Source organism: Aythya ferina, assembly GCF_964211825.1.
Source record: "Aythya ferina genome assembly, chromosome: 18".
Lineage (NCBI taxonomy): Eukaryota > Metazoa > Chordata > Aves > Anseriformes > Anatidae > Aythya > Aythya ferina.
Genome location: NC_140317.1, coordinates 12,972,151 through 12,991,924, shown reverse-complemented (window position 1 = coordinate 12,991,924; position 19,774 = coordinate 12,972,151). Strand labels below are relative to the sequence as shown.

At 67.1% G+C, this 19,774-nt stretch overlaps 3 protein-coding genes across 3 annotated transcripts; 2 read left to right on the top strand and 1 right to left on the bottom strand.

The window, feature by feature from the left end:
- Nucleotides 1-989: 989 nt before the first annotated feature.
- Nucleotides 990-3,114, top strand: PPP1R27 (protein phosphatase 1 regulatory subunit 27). The gene is made up of 3 exons (XM_084492440.1): nucleotides 990-1,538; nucleotides 2,596-2,746; nucleotides 2,860-3,114. The coding sequence occupies exons 1-3, from the start codon at nucleotides 1,352-1,354 to the stop codon at nucleotides 2,981-2,983; spliced, it is 462 nt and encodes a 153-aa protein (XP_084348566.1). The 5' UTR covers nucleotides 990-1,351; the 3' UTR covers nucleotides 2,984-3,114.
- Nucleotides 3,115-3,323: 209 nt separating this feature from the next.
- On the top strand, nucleotides 3,324-5,632 carry MCRIP1 (MAPK regulated corepressor interacting protein 1). The gene is made up of 5 exons (XM_084492696.1): nucleotides 3,324-3,478; nucleotides 3,571-3,617; nucleotides 3,703-3,821; nucleotides 3,900-3,998; nucleotides 4,127-5,632. The coding sequence occupies exons 2-5, from the start codon at nucleotides 3,610-3,612 to the stop codon at nucleotides 4,189-4,191; spliced, it is 291 nt and encodes a 96-aa protein (XP_084348822.1). The 5' UTR covers nucleotides 3,324-3,478; nucleotides 3,571-3,609; the 3' UTR covers nucleotides 4,192-5,632.
- A 4,445-nt stretch (nucleotides 5,633-10,077) lies between these two features.
- Nucleotides 10,078-19,210, bottom strand: GCGR (glucagon receptor). Its single transcript, XM_084491832.1, has 14 exons — nucleotides 19,021-19,210; nucleotides 13,287-13,443; nucleotides 12,986-13,082; nucleotides 12,751-12,858; nucleotides 12,460-12,581; nucleotides 12,262-12,368; nucleotides 12,036-12,189; nucleotides 11,810-11,969; nucleotides 11,651-11,711; nucleotides 11,341-11,410; nucleotides 11,115-11,203; nucleotides 10,834-10,972; nucleotides 10,675-10,716; nucleotides 10,078-10,592 (listed from the first exon to the last, which is right to left on the bottom strand). The coding sequence occupies exons 2-14, from the start codon at nucleotides 13,335-13,337 to the stop codon at nucleotides 10,296-10,298; spliced, it is 1,497 nt and encodes a 498-aa protein (XP_084347958.1). The 5' UTR covers nucleotides 13,338-13,443; nucleotides 19,021-19,210; the 3' UTR covers nucleotides 10,078-10,295.
- Between the last annotated feature and the right edge of the window lie 564 nt (nucleotides 19,211-19,774).

Here is a 19,774-nt window from a genome sequence, read left to right as displayed (position 1 = left end):
GGGCTGAGCACACACAGCAAGATCCCTGTATTTGCCAGAAGATGGAGAGCTGCAGCAGGCAGTTCCCAGGTGTGAGATGGGCTGACCTGGTGGGAGCTTGGCACGGGGTCAAGCTGCAGCAGCGCAGTTGAACGCTCTGACTTAGCGTGGGACAGGGATTGCTCCTGGTGTGCTGCTGGGCAGGCCCCGTCAGTGAGAAACAATGCAACGTGCTTGTGTGTCTGAAATGGCCAAACTATGACAGGAAAAAGGATGGAGGAGCAGTTGTTGCTTGAACCCTTGGCTGTTGGGTGATCTGAAAGATTCCTCTGAGTAGACGGCCCATTTCAGGCCTTTGACTGCAGCAGCAGCTGGCGGCAGAGCTCTTCTCCTGAAACTGTCCTGTAGAAGCCCACCCTGACGCAGCAGCCAGTGCAAAGTCTGAAGCAGGACTGCGGCGTTGGGCACCGAGGACAGGCACCGTACTCTGGTTCTCCATCTGCGTCAGGAGCAGCAGCAGCAGCCCCAGCCTCACGAGGTCACCGGCGGTACCGCGGTGCTGCAGCGTGCTCCGTGCCTCGCTGCACTCGTCCTGCGGTCGTGTGGGGAAGCACAGCTCATGCTGCTCCCTTCCAGTCAGCTGGCGCACCGACAGGAAAGTGACGTGGCTCTGAATGCATTCGGCACCACGGCGATGACATGTCTGTTAGGCTCGCTACTCAGTATGTGTGCGGCCAGCTCCCCTCGCCTGCTGAGTGGATTTGTGTTTTCTCCCTGGCGTGCTCGTGGTGCTGTGAGGACATGCTGTGGGGCAGTTCTGTTTTCGGGGCCCTGGGCTGCTCTGAAGGCTAGCCATGCAATGGATTTGACCCCTTGGATGGGCACATCAACAGGTGGGCAGTAAGATGAGCCGTCATCCTCTGCCCAAAAGTGGGAGGCTACGGGCCTGGGCGGCTCGATTACAAAGTATCATGGCAAATAGCATGAGCTGCACCAACCCAAAATAGCCTGCGGGAGCCTATATAACGCCATGTGCCTGGGGAGCCCTCAGTCCTGGGCCCAGAGCCTGAGGGAGCTGCACGAGGCCAGCGCCGCCCCTGCACACTGCGAGGGGCCCTGCGGCGAGGGACACGCACCCGCGACAGGCCCCAGGAGGGGACAGGCTCCAGCAGGGGACAGGCCCCAGGAGGGCCGGCAGCAGCGCCCGGCTCAGCGCCCACCACCCAACTGGTGAAACGGGACCACGAGGCAGAAGGGGAGAGCAGTGCTTCGAGGCCAGCGAGTGCTGAGCACTGACCCACCGGGCTGTCCTACAGCCCCCACATGCCTCTGCCCCCTCCTTCCTCGGCAGCGGCCTAAGGCTGCGCTCAGCATGAAGGACTATTTCCCCGTCTCGATGCCGCGGTACAGTCGGTATGCCCAGAGACTGAGAGCATCGCGCACCGTGCGCTTCCCCAATGACGTCGTCTTTCAGGACCACATCAGGCAGGGGGACCTGGAGCAGGTGGGCAGGTTCATCCGTGCCAGGAAGGTCGCTCTGGACACCATCTACCCTTCTGGTGAGTGCTGCTGGGGCTGGCAGTGGCACGGCTCAGTGGACGGCAAGGGAGACGAGAGAGCAGTGTGGCCAAAGCTCAGACGTGGGCCGCCCCGGGCAGGGCGGCAGGTTGAAATCAAGTTGTTTTCCCTCCCCAGTGAGGAGTACTGCCCCCTACCATTGCCAGCAGGGCCCAAGTCCTGCTTCACTGCCCCAACGCCCCCCTTAACAGCACTGCAGGAAAGGGGGAGATTTGCTGTCAGGGTCCCTTCAAGGCACGACAGTGCACCTACACACCTACCCGGTGTGGTGTGGCGTAGGAAAGGAGCAGGCAAAAAGAGAACATGAGAGAGAACGCAGAGCTCTGGACTGGGCAGCAGGACTCGTATCTCCTGTCCTGATTTGGTGAAAGGAGTGCGGAGAAGCAAGGTTCTGCTTCTTGCTCCTGGCTCTGTCCGTTGCTCACAAACATCGTTCTCTCTCACGTGTGGGTCTGTGGACTTGCAGAATTAATTGTTTACGAAGGCGGCATTGTGTTATGTTTGTACCCAGCCTCACTAAAAATTGTTTACGGAATGCCTTGAACCATACAGGCTGGTTCAGAGCCCAGATTTGTCTCTTTCTCGTACTTGGCTTCAGCGTCTGCCGTCACATGGCCATGGAGGCACGGTCTCAAATGACCTGGGCTTCCTCCCATGTACGCTGATTGCTTCATCGCTTGCTCTGCAAGGGACTGCTGAAAGGCAAGCAGAGCAAGACCCTCGAGACACCCTCCTGCTGTGCCCGTGGGGGTCCTGGAAGGGACTCAGGTCGGGCTGTTGGCGGGGGGCTCTTCAGGAGCCTCGGGCACTGCGCTGCAGTCCCTCAGCCTGTGCTGCCTGACCCGGCAGGGGAGCCAGGCGCTGCACCTTGAACGCGGCATTTGGGCTGTGAAAGGGAAACAGAAACCTGCAGCAGCCCCTCTTGCTTCCTCGGTGTTTGTTTCTTTCCAAACTCATCTCCCCGCTAACGCCGCTTCGCTGGCACCCCCCTTCCCCGGGCCGCCGCCAACCGCGGGGCTGAGCGTCCGTCCCTCGCAGGCATGGCAGCGCTCCACGAGGCCGTGCTCACCGGGAACCTGGACTGCGTCAAGCTGCTGGTCAAGTACGGCGCCGACATCCACCAGAGGGACGAGAACGGCTGGACGCCCCTGCACATGGCCTGCAGCGACGGCTACGCCGACATAGCCCGGTGAGAGCCGGGGGCCGGGGCCCTGCCCGCACAGCCCCGCGGGGGGCGGGCGGCGGCGCTCGCTCAGGGGGCGGCGGGGGGCGCGCGGCCCGCGGCTGACGCTGTCCCCGCAGGTACCTCATGGCCCTGGGGGCCAGCCCCGAGGCCACCACGGACGCCGGGGAGAAGCCGTCGGACCTCATCGACCCCGAGTACCGCGAGCTGCTGCAGCTCTTCCAGGCCGCCACCGTGGGCTGAGGCGGCTCGCGGCCGGGCAGCGGGGCTGCGGCCGGCCGGGGCGGGGCGGGGCCCGGGCTGGGACCGGGCCGGGGCCGGGGCTGGGGGCCGGGGGCCGCTCGGTGCCGCCGCCCGGCCCCCCCCTTCCAATAAAGCGCTCTGCAAACAACGCTGCGCGCCACGGCTGGGGCGGGGCCGGGGGGCGGGGCCAAGGGAAGGGGCGGGGCTACGGGGGGAGGAGGGGAGGGGCTCAGGGCAGGGACGGCGCCCATTGCGGTGGAGGGGCGGGGCTAAGGGCCGGGGCGGGGCTAGTGGCAACGGGAGGGGCGGGGCTAAGGCCAAGGGCGGGGCCAGCGCAGGGGCGGGGCCGGGCCGAGCGCGCGCCGGACCGGGGGCGGGGCGACGCGACGCGGTGTTGTGGGCGGGGCCCGGCCGGCGGCGGGGCGGGGCCGCGCCTGCGCGCTGCGGCGCTTCCGTGGCGGCCCGAGGGCGAGCGGAGGCGGGAGCCGGGCCCAGGTGAGGGGCGCGCGTTGCCATGGCGACGGGCGGCGGGCGGCCCGCGGCCTAGCCCCGGCCTGGCCTGGCCGCCCTCTCCTTTCTCCCCGCAGCCGCGCCGAGCCGAGCCGCGCCGCCGCACGGACGACGCCATGGCCAGGTGAGCTCCGCCCCGGGCCGGCCCCGGGCCCCGGGCCCCGCCGCGGCCCGGCCCGGCCCGGCTGAGCCCCGCGCTTGGCTTGCAGCTCCCCCGTGTCCCGCGTGGTGTACAACGGCAAGCGGAGCGGCGGGCCGCGCTCCCCCGGCGCCGGCGGCGAGCTGTTCACGCCGGCCCACGAGGAGAACGTGCGCTTCATCTACGAGGGTGAGCGGCGGGGCGGCGGCGCGGGGCCCTCCCGGCGGCCGTTGCCCCTGGCGAGCCGCCCCTCTCGTGTCCCCGCAGCCTGGCAGTGCGTGGAGCGCGACCTGCGCAGCCAGATGGGCGCCGAGCGCGGCCTGGTCGAGGAGTACGTGGAGAAGATGCCGAACCCCAGCCTGAAAGGTGAGCGCCGCGGCGCCCCCCGCCGGCTGCGGCCGGAGGCGGCGGCGGGGCCCGGCCGGGCCGGGGGGGGGGGGGCGGCGGCGCGGCCTCTGCCGCCCGAGTGTCTCCCTCCCCTCTCTCCCCGGCAGCGTTCAAGCCCGTCGACCTGAGCGATCTGAAGCGGAGGAACGCACAGGACGCGAAGAAGTCCTAAGGCGGGCCCTCGGCGCGGATTGGCTGTCTCCCAAGGTCCTCAAGCAGATTTAATTTGAGATTTTTGTGTTGATTTCCTCCTCTGGTTACTGTACTCTGCCTGTGGAGAGCCGGTCGGCCTCGGGGCTGGCTTCGATGCTACCTGAATTCCAAGATGCTTAGGGGCTTGCCGAAGGCATCCAGAGCCCCTTGTAAAAGATACCAGCCCCTAACCTGCAGCTTTCTCTGGCCTCCAGCTGTCCTCCTCCACCTCACGCTGGGCTCACAGGTCACTTATTCTCCTTCCATCTCTGTCCCTGGCGCGCTGCGTACTCAGGCTCGCTGGGGTCTGGCGTACGGCAGGGCAGAGCCGAGTAGCTGTGTTGTCAGTAGCGGCAGTGCCAGTTCTCTGCTCCCTTCTGCGTACCAAAGGCTCACAGCTGCTGGAGCAGGCCAAGGGGAGAATGAAGGAGACTTGGTGCTGACCTTGTGCCTCGAGACAGGTGGCCCCAGTTCAACACCAGGTAGTTCAGCACCTTCTGGCAGCTGGCTGCTGCTGCTTTGGCACACTTTGCCTGTTCCTGGCTCCCTGGTGGGAGGGCTTAATTTGTACCCGGGCTGCTAATGCCTGGGACTCATCAGTGCTGCCAAAGCTCTTGGGTCCATATCCGATGCCGGATTTTCCTTGTGCTTAGATTGGGCCAGGTCCCCACGGTGCTGACAAAGAAGCTACTCCTCTCTCCCTGCAGGTGGAGGGAGAGGAGGGCACCAGCACTGGCCCCAGCCCCAAGCATCCTGGAGGTGCTCGGAGGGGGAGCGCTGGGCTGCTCTCAGCTCCCCCCAGCCTCAGTGCGCTGGCAGCAACGCAGAAGGTGGCGGGAGGGGGCTGGGGGGGCTGGCGCTGACTTTGCGGAAAGAAGCTTATTTCCATCCTTGCCTGAGCGATGCCTCACTGTTCTAGCACTAACACGGCTTTCCAGACACGCACCCTTTGAAGAGACCTGGCCTCCACAGCTGGCAGAAGCGCTGCTGTGTGGCAGCTGTGGCGAGCAGGTCTGACTCGCTGCGGGCATTGGCTTCCCTGGCAAGGCTCAGGTTCCTTCTGCCTAACCACCTCTGCGCAAGGGAGAGTGACTGCACCCTCAGCCGTGCGGGCAGAGAGCTGCGTGGCCGCGGGGCTGCTCGCTGTCCCTGGGACACGCGGGGAGCTGTGGGAGCCGCCTGCTGCCTGCCTGAGCTCAGAGAGCTGGTGGGGAGGGGGCTGCTGGGGCTCTGCCCAGCACGAGTGGGCTTCGTGGCGGATGCAGGGTGCAGGGGAGTTGTGGTTGCTGTTAACTTTCCTTTGTTGTCATTGAGCTATACTGTTCCCTTTTTTTTTCTTTTTTTTTTTTTTTTCTTTTTTTTTTCTGTTGTCTGTCACTTGAGGAGTGTTGTAAATAAAAGCTTGTGTCCTTTTGAGTCTGCCTCTGCGTGGCTCTGCCTGCTCCTGTCGTTGCACACCGCAGCATCCGTCAGCTCGGGGGCCGTGGCTGCCAGACACGCTGCTGCCTGCTGCCCTCCGGGGGCTTCTGTCGGGGCGGTGGCACCCGGCACGACCCCTGGGTGCCCCTGGCAGTGCCGGCGCCTGGTGCTGGGGAGAGGCCTCGGCCACGTCGCTGCTGTGGGTGCTGGACCTGGCGCACGGGGCCGTGCCCTGCCGAGCCCTCGCTGCTCTGCCCGCCTGTGCCTGCAGCCTGTCTGGTGTAGCGCCCTTGTTCTTCCCTTTTTTAGAGTTCAGAACTTTTCCTGTTTTGTCACTCAAACCCTGCGCTTCCCGTTTTAGACTTGAGTGCTGACAGTAAGCGTCAGCGTTTTCCATGCCCCTTCAGACAAGTCCTGAGGACAAGTAGGGTGGAGAACAGAAACCACCTCTTTTATTTATTTATTTTCCAGAAGGGGTCTTGCTCCCGCACTTGCTTGGGGCTCTTAATTTCACTGCGAGCTGGTAGCACAATGCCCTTGGGCTCTGGCAGCCCTCCTGTGAGCCAGCATCCTAGAAGCTGCTGCTAGACCAAAGATTTAAATGTTGAGACTATTAATACACTCGTATCCTTTTCCCTCCCCTGCTTTAATGGCATTTAAACTATACTTAGCATTGCTAGAATTTCTCCTCAAGTGCACCTCCGTGCTGCGTAGTGACCCTGTTTACCTCCCATCTCCAAAACATCGCCGAGGAGGGCGCGTGCCAGCTGTGTTGGCCGCGTGGTGCCCGGGCCCTGCTCCACCCCAGGCCCTGCAGGAGGTGCCCTCTGCTGGGAGCGGCAGCGAAGGATTTAGGGTCACTGCCACCACGGCCCGTCTCCCTTGGCCTTTCCCTGGAGCTTCTCAGGGCTGTTTGCAAGCAGCAGCACTTGCAGCGCTTCTCAGGGGCTCCTGTGATGTGCCGGAGGCTGCAGCCCCGTGTCCCAGGAGCACGGCAGCCGAGCGGGGTTGCCCTGGCTCTGGGGGCCCCAAACATGCACAGAGCTGTCTTGTCCCGCACTGTGCGCATTGTCCTGCATTGTCCTGCCTCGAGTGCCTGCAGGGGAGGTGAGGGGCTCTGCCGGCGGTCTGCTGGGTGCTGCGGGCTGACTGGTGTGCGCTGGGCAGAGGGAGGGAGGCAGGGAGCGGAGCGCCTGCGCTGGCTCTGGGCTTCGCTGCTCGGCTGACCCCTGCCTGCAGCACAAGGCTGGGCTGTGGCTGTGGCTGTGCCCCCGTTCCACCGTCATGGAGCTGAGAGAGCCCGAGGCAAGGCACAGGGGTCTGCGGGGAGCGTGCGTGCCGGCGGGTGGGTCTGCCCCATGCCTGCACGTGGGCCCCCGCTGCCAGAGGTGTGCGGAGACCCTGGGCAGCAGTGAGCAGAGACCGCGGGCAGCAGCGTGCTGCCATCATCCCCACGGCCATGGGGAGCTGCTGCCCGCTGCCACGCGGGGCTCTGGCAGCCCAGCCCGACGGCCTCTGCCTTGTTTTTCTCTTGGCTCGGGCGCTGTGGAGCTGGAGGCGAGGCGGTCACTCAGGCAGGCTCTAATGAAATGTCATACAAAAATGATTTTATAAACAGGTGATTTTTATAAAGACTAATAACAAACCACGGGGTGACCGCGGTGAAGCAGCAGAAAGGAAGTGTGAAGTTCAGGCTCGGGGGGAGCCCCTGTGAAGGGGGGAGGCCGGAGGCAGCGAGATCAGGCTGTTTACCTATAAAAACCGGACCTGGCCACGGTTTATTTTCGCCGTGACTCGGATGCGGTTTTTATCATTAGATTAAGTTGTGGGAGGAGGAGAGGTATGTGTTGTATCATTGAATTAAGTAGTGGAAAGAGAGAATGGTAACGGGCAGAATCTACTTAGAAGACCAATTTGTGGTCTCCAATTACCTTGATGAAGCAGGAGTATTGCTGCGGGCGGGCGGCGGCCAAGCGCCGCGGCCTCGCGGGCACCGGGGGGCTGCCCGCCGTGACCCAGGGAGGAGGGCGCCCCGCGGGTACCGCTCCCGGGTTGCCGTTTCTCCCCCGTCTTCTGTCTCTGCTGCTCGCTCCTCTCCGTAGCAGCGGCGCTCAGCCCCGCTCAGACAGCCGGCGCTCCCCGGGGTGCCGGGGCCGTGTCTCAGGGCTCGCCCAGCGCTGGTGCCGCGGTGGCGGCTGCCGGGGCGCCCGTGGGTGGGCGAGCGGCGCGGGGCCGGCACAGAACGTCCCCGTCCAGTGCTGCCATGGGAACCCGCGGGCGCCAGCGGCCGCATCGCCGCGCTGCTCTGCCCACAAATGTCAGCATGTCAGCCCCGTCGGGCTGGGGGCTGCGGGTACCGGGTGGGGGCTGCGAGTACCAGACCCGGCGGAGTGGTGGGCGAGTGGGTGCGTGTGGGTGTGTGGGTGAGCGTGTGTGTGAGCGTGGCTGTGAGTGTGTGTGCAGCAAGGATGTGTTCAGGTGTGTGTGTGTGTCTGTGTCTCTGTACTCTGTGTGTGTATCTGTGCCTCTGTGTGTGTGTGTGAGCGCTGTGGGGGGGTGCGTGTGTGGGGTGTGAGTGTCAGGACCCTGTGTGCACACAGGCAGCACTGCTGCCCCCCCGGCTCTGGGGACAGGGGGTGCTGCTGGGTGCCCGCGTTGCCACAGGGCCCCCATGGGCTGGGGGTGCTGGGGGAGCCGCAGCCACGGTGCAGCCACCGCACGGTGCCAGCGGAATCCTGCCGGCGGGGGGTGCCGGGGTCCCCGAGTCCCCAGTGCCGTGGGGCCAGCCTGGCCCCATCGGGGCGTCGTGGTGCCGCGAGGGGATGGCGGGGGGGACAGGGGGGAGTTGCCATGGCAATGCTGGAGCAACAGGCACTGAGCCCGGCGCCGCGTGATGACCATATTTACCTTCCCAGAAACCGCCTCGTGCTCCAGCAATTTGCTTCAATTAGGCTTGTTACCGCGTCAGGAGGCCGCGGTGGCGGCCACAGCCAAGGGGGCGAGCAGCTTGTGTCTGCTTAGGGGCTGCCCTGGCTGGCATGGGACCACAGCTCTGGGTAGGGTTCATCCCCAACCCCATCCTCACCCCCATCCCCGTCCTTGTCCCCATCCCCACGCAGCCCCATGGCACCACTCCCCCATGGGCACTGCTGCCCTGGCGCTGTGGTCGCGCAGCCCCGGCCACCCCGTCCATCACAGCTCGGGCCCCACTTGGCGCTGGAGTGGCCACACGGTGGGCAAGCAGAGCACACCCAGCTGGGGCAGGCGGCAACTTGTGAAGTAAACAGAGGAAAATTACTGCGTGCCCGGCATGCCGCTGCTGCCAGGAGCCAAGCACCACGCAGCCAGGGCCCATGCCGTGGGCAGGCCCTCCCCACAGCGTGCCAGGCCCCTGCCCTCACTGTGCCCAGGGCTCGCTCCCAGCAGGCTCAGGCAGGGCTGGGGCCAGGGCCGTGGGGGGATGCTCGTCTGGGGGGGGTCTGTGGGCTGCGTGGGGCTGAGGATGGCTGCTGGGGCACGGCACCGAGCGTCGCCTCCTCGGCACGCCCCACGTGCTGGGTGGGTGTGGGTCCTGCAGCGTGCCCGGGGCTCGCGGGGCCATGGAGGTGTCTGAAGCCAGCTGCCCGTCCCAGCGCCCCCCGTCAGCAGGGTGCACCCCCGGCATGGGGCCGTGACTGCGGCTAATCCCCGCACAAAGCGGTTGTGGTTCCTAAAGCCGCGGCATCCGGGCTTAGCGCTCATGTGCGAGGCACAAGCCTCTTAGGGTGCCGGCCCCCCGCGCTCCTCCACGCGCTGGCTGCCTCTGGCCCGACCCGCGGGGCCGTGCGGGCGCCACTCCCGGACCCTGGGTGTGGGACCCCGCGGCCCCGTGCCCCACGGCCCTGTGCCCCGCAGTGCTCGTGGTGCTCAGCGCCGGCAGCGGCCACCGCTGGCTTGTGCCGTCTCCCAGGAGAGCGCGGGTGCCCAAGGGGCAGATCCAAATGATTTAATTAAGGGCTCCTGGCGGTGTGAGGACAGAGCTGATTAGCAGCCAGAGGAGAACATGTGCTGGTGAGGGGGGGCTGCAGCCCATGGCCCCCTCAGCTCTGCCTCGCTCACCTGCGTGGGGCTGGAGGGCAGGCGGCGCGGCGGCTCCTGGTGCAGCCCAGCTCCCCGCTGCGATGGGCCCCGTCCCGCTCTCAGGGCTGTGCCCAGCACCTGGGGGTGCTCAGGAGCACTCTCTGGGGCCGCAGTGTCCCTGGTCCCCCGACCCCGTTCCCCACAGAGAGGCTCACTCAGAGCTGGCCCTGCAGCCCGGCACGGGCCCACACCTATTTACACAATTACGACAGATAAATTACACCATTGCGCAAAGGGTCTCGCAGGCGCACAAGAGCAGCACCACAGGATGAACCCCCCCCACCCCCACCCCCCCCAGATCCCCCAGCCCCACAGGTCTCCCCTCAGCCCCTGGCCCCCTCCCACAGAGGTCCAGGCCCCGCTCGCCTGCCCCAGGCGCTTCCACTGTCCCACGCGACCCCGGCCTGTCACAGCGTCCTCGCCGGGCAGGCAGGGCCCCGTGCAGCACCGGGGGGGCGGCCGGACGGGGGGGCAGGCAGTGGCCGCCGCAGTGGGCTCAGTCTGCCGCAGAAGGACCAGTGCAGCCCTCCCAGTCCATCCACAGGCTCAGAAGTGGCTCTCGGCCGTGGTCTCGGGGAACTCATAGCAGTGGTGCCGGTCCCCCAGGGCGAGGTGCTCAGCGGTGCCGTGGCCGCTCCTCTCGAGGTAGTGGGTGGGGGGCCGCGAGGCGGCCGGGCTGCGCCCCAGCCCGTTGGCGCAGCCGCTCACCAGCTGGTGCTTCTCGCAGGCGCTGCCGGCGCCGTTGCGGGCGCTGGGCGCGTGGCTGTAGGTGTGCTTGTACTCCTCCGCCAGGTCCTTCCCCAGCTTCCAGCGCTGCCACCTCTTCAGCAGCTCCGACTGCACCTGGGGGCGGCCACCATCAGCCTGGCCCTGTGCCTGCAGTCCCCCAGGCCCCCAGCTGCCTGCTCCCCGCCCAGCTGCTCACCTCCTTGTTGACGAAGCAGTAGAGAATGGCCACCAGCATCCCCTGGGCGGAGGCAGGAGAGGTGTGAGAGGTGCACAGGTGATCCCCAGCCCCGGCCCTGGTCCGGTCCCTCCCAGCAGGGAGGGTCCCCGTGGCCAGTCCCAGCTGAGCTGCGCTCACCTGGAAGGAGCTCAGGAAGAGGTCGAAGAAGAGCTTGACGTAGCGCAGGGTGCCCTGGGCGTGCTCATCCGTGACAAAGGCGAAGACAACCTCATGGATGCCCAACAGGGGGATCAGCGTCAGCGTGGACTTGGCCAGCCTGCTTGGAGGGGCCAGCGTCAGCGCCGGGGCCAGGGGCTGTGCACACACACACACACACGCACACACACACACGCACACGCACCAAACCAGCATGTGCACTGTGCAGACAGTGCAGGGTTGGGGCTGCAGCCAGCACCCACCTGAACTTGTAGTCGGTGTAGCGCATCTGGTGCGCACGGAGCTTGGAGATGAGGATCTGGATGATGCGGATGAAGATGAAGAAGTTGATCTGCAGCAGAGCAGAGTGAGCCCGTGAGGGGCCAGCAGGGTGGCGGCGGGGACAGGGCGGCCAGCATTGTCCCCTGCCCAGGGCAGCCGTGGAGGCGAAGGGCTGAGCAGAGCCAGAGCTGCGGGCTGGGGACTCACCAGGATGGCCAGGAACACGGGGAAGCGGAGGATCCACCAGAAGCCCATGTTGTTGTTGGTGCTCCAGCACCTGTGGAGGAGGGGGACGGGGACTGCTGGGCAGCCCCTGGCCAGGGCGGCTGCTGGAGCCCAGCGCGGTGTCGGCAGGCGCAGCCAAGCCAGCGCTGCAGCCCTGCTCTGTGCTCCCCGCACGTGGATGGCAGCGCAGAGCCTCCCTGGGGCTGCTCCCCCGTGGCGTGTCCCACACACCCCTGCCCATGACCCACACCCCCACACGCCCCTCGTGGCGCCATGCACGGGCTGTACTCACTGGATGTTTTCGTAGAGGAACTTCACAACGACCCAAGGGATGAGAAATAGCATGGGTGCCCCTGGGGGGGAGGCAGGGAGGGGCAGGTGAGGCACGGCACGGGGTCGAGGGTGAGGATGGGGCACCAGCCCGCCGCAGCCTGTGCCTGCCCGCACTCACCCCAGCCGATGCACAGGTAGAGGGTGAAGTAGCTCCGCTCGGAGAAGACGGCCACCACCAGGAGGTTGTGCAGGTAGATGCCCTCCACCAGCAGCCAGCAGTAGTTGGCCACGGTGCCGTACTGCATGAAGACCGTGGCCGCCCGGCAGCCTGCGGCAGCCTGCGGGCAGGGGTCAGGGGCTGCCGACCACCCACGCCCCTGTGCCCCCCCCGTGCCCCCGCTCACCTCGTCGCTCAGCCAGATGCGCACTTTGTAGTCATCGATCTTGTCGCTGTAGTGCGTCTTCAGCAGGGCGTCGATGACCAGCACGGAGACGCCCTTCAGGATGAAGGAGGCGAAGAGGTTCATGTGGATGTAGTTCCTCATGCAGTGCAGCTTGCTGGGGAGGCAGCGGCTCGCTGTCAGTGCTCTGCCCCACGCGGCCCCTGCCCGCCCCTGCCCACGCCCCTACCTGAAGCCCAGCAGCACGGCCAGGGCGAGCAGCAGCGCGCACAGCGACACCGAGTAGCCCACCGTGTACATCACCTTGAAGCTGCCGTAGGTCTTGGCGAACTTTTCCTGGGAGAGAAGGAGCGGGTGAGGGCGGGGTGCGGGGCTGTAGAGCACGGGGCGGGGGGGCTGCTCGGAGCCCCCTGCCAGCCCTGCCCACCTGCGCCTCCAGGTCCTCGGCGTCGACCTGGCACTGGGTGGCATCCCGCAGGGACTGCCCCTTGGGGCCCGTCACCCACTCCCCGTCTGGCCCGCAAGTCTTGAAGACGTACCTGTGCCTCACTGTGCGGAGAGGAGGGACACGGGGCTGCTGCGGGCCCCCAGCCATGGCCGGGCTCCGTGCACTGGCCCAGGGGAGGTGGCCGGAGCCGCGTGCACGGCACACGAGCACCACGCACAGAGCTGCGCACCCTGCCCATGCGCCTGGCCCTGCCCCACGCCCTGCCCTCACCTTTCTGGTACCAGGGCAGGAACCAGGGGCAGGAGACGTTGATGGTGGTGTTGGGCAGCGCGTCGGGCCAGCAGGAGAACTTGTCAAAGGTTCGGTTACAGACCAGCTCTGCGGAGAGGTGGGACGTGGTGGGGCTTTCGGGGCCGACCCACAGAGGGTCCCCGCTGTCCCCCTGTGCCCGCCCTCTTGGGGTCCCCATCCCAGCTGGGGCAGCACGTGGGGCACCCGCTCTCACCCGTGGGTGCAGGCATCCGGCTCATGTTGCGGTGACATTCCTCCTTGTAGGCCTTCCAGTTCTCGAAGAGGGAATCTGTGATCTGGGCGGAGGGGCCCTGGGGACAGCACAGAGGTCACCGGGGCTGGGCAGGGGCAGGCGGCCGCTGGCCCCGGGGTTCAAGGATGGCTGTGGGCAGGCACAGGCTGAAGAGCTGTGCCATGCCGTGCCGTGCCGTGCCGTGCCATGTGGATGGCAGGGCTGGGCAGTGGCTGCCGCAGCATGGCGTGGTGAGGGGCTCCTTGGGGGGTTCCGTCCTTACCTGGCAGCAGAGCAGCAGCAGCAGGAGGGCGAGGAGTCGTGGCTGGGACATCCCTTTGCTGGGCCACAAGCTGCATAAGGAGCAGGGGACCTGGCTTCCTACTGGCCCTCGGGAGCTCCTCTGCCCTGGGGGTGAGGGCCCTGGTGCCTGGGTGACCCTGAACAAGAGGACGGGTCATGGGGACGCGTGGTGGGACCTGCCCCAGGGCACAACCCGGGGATGCGCTGCAGGGAGCAGCCCCCGCTCACACCGCCACACTCGTGGCCCCATCCTCTGTCAGCCCACCTGCCTCTGACTTTCACCTTCTTGTTTGTGCACTTTCCCATCAGACTGCAGCCCTTGAGCACCTGCCATTTCCTGCCCAGGATGTCTTTGTGACAGTGGCCAAGTCACCCCTCTGCCTTCCTAGAGCACACCAAGCAGCCAGCGTGCCTCGGGCTGGCGTTTTCACCAGCCTTGAGCAAGAGGAGCACAGCCACACGCAGGACGTGACATCCCCTCCCTCCTACACCCCTGGCATGGGGTGCATGTGTTCATCCTCCCCATGGCCACAGCTGGGGGCACAGCCTCCCTGCCACACACCACTCACAGACATGGGCCAGGCCCCCCCATATTGGTGTTGGTGCTCAGCTGTGTGATGGTGCTGACCCCTGAGAGCCCAGGATCTCAACAGGCAGCCAGGAACGTCCCTCACCTGAGCTGCCCCCTTCCCCTCTACCCCATGGTGCTGTGGCTCTCAGCATCGCTGATCCTGGATCTACACCCAGGTGTTTGGCTGCCTGTGGAGGTGCCCGGGCCCTTGGGACAGCCCTGGGATGGCCACGGTGCCCAGAGCCAGCTCAGCCCATGGCTGGGGCACCCCGTCCCTCACCCCATGGTCCCCCGGCCTCAGCACCTGCGGGGTTTTGAGGTGGCCGTGGAGGTGGCGGAGCCCAATCCGACAGGGACGCTGCCAGCCCCGGGGTGGTTAACCATTAACCCGCAGGGATCCCCGGCTCACGGGGCTGCCGTGGCCCCAGACCAGCTCTGCTGCTGGCTTTGTTGCTCCCAGCCTGGGTGAGCAACGCGGTGCCTCATCTGACACGGTGCCTGGGAGCTCACCCACAAAGCTCAGCACACGAGGAGCTGTAATTCTCTCCATCCACCCTAAGCCGGTTACGGGGCTCCTGAGCGGGATTTCAGCCCCTCTGACAAGGGGCCGTTCTGTGGGCAGCCCCACGGCGTGGCCACGGGGCACGAGGGCAGCTGAGGCGGGGGCAGTGCCGCGGGCACTGCAGATGCTGCGGCACCGCCGAGCCCCGGCCTCCCCCAGCAGCGGCAGGAGCGCTGTGCTCCTGTGCTCCCCGGCCCGCCGCCGCTCCCAGGGCTCGCCGCGCTGCTCGTGCCTATTTTTATCCCTGGGAAAGTCATGTTTCCTCCGTGCAGACCCACTTGCCATGTCGCAATGGCTGCCTGAGAAGCTCATTAATCAGCCCATGGCGCTCCAGATGCGGCGCGGGGAGCCGGACCTGCCGGCTCGCTGCCTTATTTAGGCAGCCCAGGACAGACGGCGCGGCCGCCGGGGACAGACGGACCTCGTGGCTGGGCTCTGGCAGCGGGGACCTGCCCCGGTGGGTGCCCGCCAGCCACCTGCCTGCCCCAGCATCCCCATCCCACAGCATCCCCGCCTGCCCCCCTGTGCTGCCACCCACGGCGTGGCCCCGCGGGGACCTGCAGGTGCCCGGCCCTGCCCCGAGCATCCCCGCACCGGGAGCAGCACCGCGCCGGGGCACCGCGGGCCAGCAGTGACGTGCAGCCAGTGCGGCCCCTCTCCGGGCTGGGCAGGCAGCTCTGGGGCAGAGGTGTCTCTATTTTTAGCGGCCTGCAGTGGGATTTGGTGGTGGGGAGGCCTCTGCCCTAGACTCCCCTCCCTGGCTGGCAGCCGGTCCCCAGGCCCCGGGGCCCTGCTGCGGCCAAGCTGGGCAGACTGCACTGGGTGAGGGGTTCTGGCGCACGGGGCCGGTCACGCTCCTCCAGCACGGGGCCCCCGCCGCACCCTGGCCCTGCAGTGGGCCCTGCCCAAGTCCTTTGCCCCAGCTGCCTGTGGAGCCGCGCTGACCCCGCTCCCCTCTGGGCTGCGGGGCGGGGGGACCCCACCGTTCGGTCACCCCACGCTGAGATTTCTAGCAGGCGTACAGGCATGCCAGAGGAACCAAGGGCTGGTTGTCCTGGCTCTGCAGGGTTAGGGAGCGATTCAGGAGGGGCGACAGCCCCACGGGGCCGGCACAGCAGGGTCCGGTGTGGCTCTGGCACCTCCTGGGACCCGGCTCTGGTGCCCACGGTGCTCGGCTCAGTTGTTCCTGCTGGATGCGCTGCAGCCACCGGGGCCGTGAGGCCCCCGTGCCCTGTCCTTCGCTGATGGAGGCAGCACCACAGAACAGACCCATCTCCTCGCCACCAGCTGCCTTTACTGACCGGCCCCTGACAATGTGTTCCTCGGCCCCACCACCTGACGTCCCACCTGCCAGGCCCTGTGGGTGCCCGTTGTGCCGAGCCGTGGGCACCCAGCAGCTGCTGTTCAGGTGGGAGCATCTGCTGGGGGCTGCAGCCTCCGGAACAGGCTGTGCAGGGGACTTTTGCCCCATGTTGGCGTTGGGCAATGCAGCGTGTCCCTGTGTCACGGCCCTGCGGCTGCTGACCCTCGCGGAGGCCGGGCTGCAAACACTGAGCGCAGCAGTGGGGAGGTTTTGTGCCTGCGACTGGAGAGGAGGGAAGAAGGATCCGGCTCTGGAGGAGGCTGCACACCTGGGGATTTTGTGCCCCAGCCTGAGGGTGTGCAGGCCCTGCCGCTGGCCTGACGCCACCCTGCCCACCCCCTCACCCCCCTGGGGCTGCCATCACATGGACAAGGCAACGAGCCCCACATCTGGGATCGCTGCGGCTCGTTGCTACATGGATCAATGGCTTGGTGAAGCCTCCATGGGGACACTCATGGGCATCTGCAACGTGACCTGGCAGCGCTCTGGCACAGCCGCAGCCCCACACAAGCGCTGGGGAGGTTGGCGCAGGCGGCTGAAGCCCGGTCCCACCACACGGCTCTCGCCCCCCCAATCCCAGGGGCTGGGGTGGGAGCGCGGCTTTCCGAGAGCTCAGGAGGCGGCGGTGGGGGCTGCTGCCCTCCAGGCACAGGGATTAGCCCCCAGTGCGCTAATGCAGCGCTTTCCACGGCTGGCTTGGCTTTGAGCTCCAAGCTACAAGCCGGCACAGCAGGGGCTTCGGCACTTGGCAGGGGAGGGGACGGTGGAAGGCCAGGGCTGATGCAACGCCAGCGTGAGCCTGGCCCTGCCGACTGCTCCTCTTTTTTCCCAGGGCCGCAGCGAGCAGGACGAGTGGTGGCCAGGGATGGCTGCGGTGGGGAGGTGCGGGGGGGAGGCTGTCCCGCACCCTGTGCTGCCCCTGTCTGTGCCCCTGCCCTGAGCTCTGGGACGCCTCCTGCTCCCCACCTGCGACCCACAACTGCTCCAGCCCCCACCTCCCCTCTGAACCAGCACACAGAAGTTCCGTGGTGGAGGAACTGCTGAGCTGCCCGGAGCACCTCGCACGCTGCAGGACCACGGCTCGTTCACACAGAGCTGCGTGGCTCTGAAACACGGAGCGGCGGCATGGAGAGAGCCAACGTCAGGAGGCACCAACAGCGTTGGGGTCTGTGTCGCTTTGGACCAAGAAAACCTAAACCAGCCCTGACAGCATTTTCGTCAACAGAAACACAGGATGCAAGCAAATGTTTTTAGCCCCTGTGCCTTTAGGACGAACGCTGTTTCCATCACCTCCAGCACTGCCCTGGCACTGAAGGAGAAGGGGAAGGGCATCTCCCAGCACAAGAGAGGAGTGGTCTGCAGGTGCAGACAAGAAGGGGTCAGATAAACCCGCTGCCCGGGGCTCTGGGAGAGGGGCTTTAGCTTCGGGAAACGGGTTTGTCTCGTTCATCACACCGCGTGAGTGGGGATGTGAAAAACCCATGCAGCACAGGAGGACAGCGCGAGAGACGCAGCGGGTGACACGTGTGGTTAACGTGTCGCAGGGGAAGCACAGGGCTGGGAAAAGCCTAGGAAAAGGTCAGTGCAGGCAGGCGTGTGTGCGTGTGCCTGCACTGGGAGCTCAGCACCTGCCTCTCCAGCCCAGCTCATGTCTTGGATGAGCGCCGTGGCCGTCCCTGTGCCGGGGTCTGGGTGTCTCAGTGGGAAGTGACACGGCGTCTGCAGCAGCCCCGTCCCAGGAGGGTCCCCCCCATCCCGAGGCAGCACCATGGTGGTGGTGCAGGGCTGCAGGCAGCGCTCCTGGCCAAGCTCCCCGGACCAGGACAGACAGACCCCAGCATGCGGGCCCCTGGAAGGCACTGGGGCCCTGCCCGTGGGGGACACAAGGCCGGGCAGGATACGCTGGAGGAGCACAGGGGGACATGAGCAGTCCCACCCCTCCTGCTGCTGGCTTCCCAGCCCCTGCCTCTGCCTGTGCCTGGCACAGAGAGGTGCACAGAGCAGAGCTGTGCTCCGCAGCTGGTCTCAACGCTGCACTGCTGCTCAGGGCTTGCGGTCACATTTTTTCATTAACTATTTTTAATCCATATTTTGCCTCTTCTCCGCTCAGCCTTTTTTCTCTTCCCCTCTCCAGGCAACAGAACAAAAAAATCTGCATCACAGTGTGTGGAAAGGAGTGAGGATTGGTGGGAAGGACAGGAGCTTGCAGCTGGGGCGGCACTAACATGACGAGGAGGGGTACTGCAGGCCCTGAATTCTCCCGCGGATGCACAGATAAAGCCGAGGAAATCACAGGGGCAACAGCTGAACTTGTCATGGGTCAGGACACCCACAATGCGTGCAGCTGAGTGCTGTGTGGGGTAAGGCAGACACATTACAGGGTGTGCAGCGAGGCACTGGGAGGACACAGGGCTTGGCCAGTGCTGGCTGGGCAGCCGCAGCCGCCCGTCCTCTGCCCTCTGTGCCTGAGCCAGCCCGGCACCGGCATGCCCTGCTCTCCCCTGTCACCCCAGGGAGCAGGTGGGCTGGGAAGCTCAGCGCCGGGCAGAGGTGAGCCCTGCTGCTGCTTTGGAGATGCGCATGCAACCACAAGGCCGGCAAGGTCACATACCCGACATGTCCTGGTTAAACAAAGCCATTTACCAACGCCGTGTTGACACAGCAGAGCTCGGGACAGAGTCACAAAGGGCACTCGCAGCGGGCCCCTGCGGCACCCGGGGAGCCTGGGGAGTGCTGCGAGGGGGGCGAAGCGTCCCCGGCTTTGGTGCCGCCAAGAAAGCCGCGCTCTGCCGTGCCCTCCGCGGGCACCGCGCTGCCCAGGGCTGCTCGGGGAGATGCTCCCGCTGCGCCCGAGCCCGGCTGGTGCCGCTTTCCCGGGGAGCACGGAGGCCGCGCCAGCGCCGGGTGCCCGGCGGCTGAGCCCTGCCCAGGCGGCTGGAGGCTCCGGAGCGGGCCCGGCCCGCGGGACGCCCCCGGGACCGGACACCCCTCGCCCAGGGGCTCAGCCCCGCCGGGGCCGGCCGCCGGCACCGGGCGGCTCGGGGAGCTGCGGCTGCGGAGCGCCGGGGCTCGAGCAGCGGCCCCGGAGCCGAGCGGCTCCGGGCCGGGTCCAGAGCCACGCGTCGGGGCGCGCGGTGTCCGCCGGTGCCGTCCGGGAGCCCCGAGACCGCGGGGATGGGCGCTCGCCTCCCTCCCTCCGTTCCCCCCCCACCCCGTACCTGTCGGGGCTGCGCTGGCGGCGGATCCCGTGCGCATCTCGGTGCTGGCGGGGGCCGGGGCCGGGACCGGGACCGGGGCCGGGACCGGGACCGGGACCGGGACCGGGACCGGGACCGGTGCGCTCGGCCGCTCCGGCGAAAACTTTTGCCGGAGCCGCGACGACGGCGGCGGTGGCGGCTCGGGGGGGAGGGACCGGCGCGGGGGGAGGGACCGCGGGCGAGGAGCCGCTTCCCACCGCCCCGCTCCTCCCGCTGGCACGGGGAGGGGATCGGGGGGGGCGGCCCCGTGCCCCCGGACCGGGTGCTCGGCGCTGCCGCGAGGCTCCTCCAGCACCGGTGAGAGCGCCCGAGAGCTGCGAGCACCCGCGCTTGCCGCTGCCGTCGGTCTCCGGTGTCGGCTCCTCCGCTCCGCTCCGCCCCGGTGCCGACCACCCCGGGACCTGCCGGTGGAGCGGCGGGGCCGGGCGGGGGCAGCTGGGCGCGCACCGCCCCGGGGGGGGAGGGATGGGGCCGCCCGTGCCTCCGCCGGTACAGCTCCCGCCGGGGGGTGCCCCGTGGATGCTTCCCCGGCCCCAGCCGCGGTGGCCGGGCCCGCCGGTCCCCCCGGCTCCTCCGCGGTCCCAGCGGGTCCCTCGGCACCGCCCGGTGTCCCCGTCCCAGCTCTGGCAGGAGGCGAGGCCCCGCCGCCTCCCGGCTCCGGTGTCCGCGGCCGGCCGCTCCTGCCCGCGGGAGCGGGGCTGCTCCCCTCGGGGCT

Bases quoted from the DNA above. Each gene is read 5' to 3' on its own strand.
- PPP1R27 (XM_084492440.1), top strand. From the start codon at position 1,352: ATGAAGGACTATTTCCCCGTCTCGATGCCGCGGTACAGTCGGTATGCC. The intron at 1,539-2,595 runs GTGAGTGCTGCT...CGTCCCTCGCAG, and splicing joins GGACACCATCTACCCTTCTG to GCATGGCAGCGCTCCACGAG. The intron at 2,747-2,859 runs GTGAGAGCCGGG...CTGTCCCCGCAG, and splicing joins GGCTACGCCGACATAGCCCG to GTACCTCATGGCCCTGGGGG.
- MCRIP1 (XM_084492696.1), top strand. The intron at 3,822-3,899 runs GTGAGCGGCGGG...GTGTCCCCGCAG, and splicing joins CGTGCGCTTCATCTACGAGG to CCTGGCAGTGCGTGGAGCGC. The intron at 3,999-4,126 runs GTGAGCGCCGCG...TCTCCCCGGCAG, and splicing joins GCCGAACCCCAGCCTGAAAG to CGTTCAAGCCCGTCGACCTG.
- GCGR (XM_084491832.1), bottom strand. From the start codon at position 13,337: ATGTCCCAGCCACGACTCCTCGCCCTCCTGCTGCTGCTGCTCTGCTGC. The intron at 13,083-13,286 runs GTAAGGACGGAA...TGCTGTCCCCAG, and splicing joins TGCTGCTGCTCTGCTGCCAG to GGCCCCTCCGCCCAGATCAC. The intron at 12,582-12,750 runs GTGAGGGCAGGG...CTCTCCGCACAG, and splicing joins CCTGCCCTGGTACCAGAAAG to TGAGGCACAGGTACGTCTTC.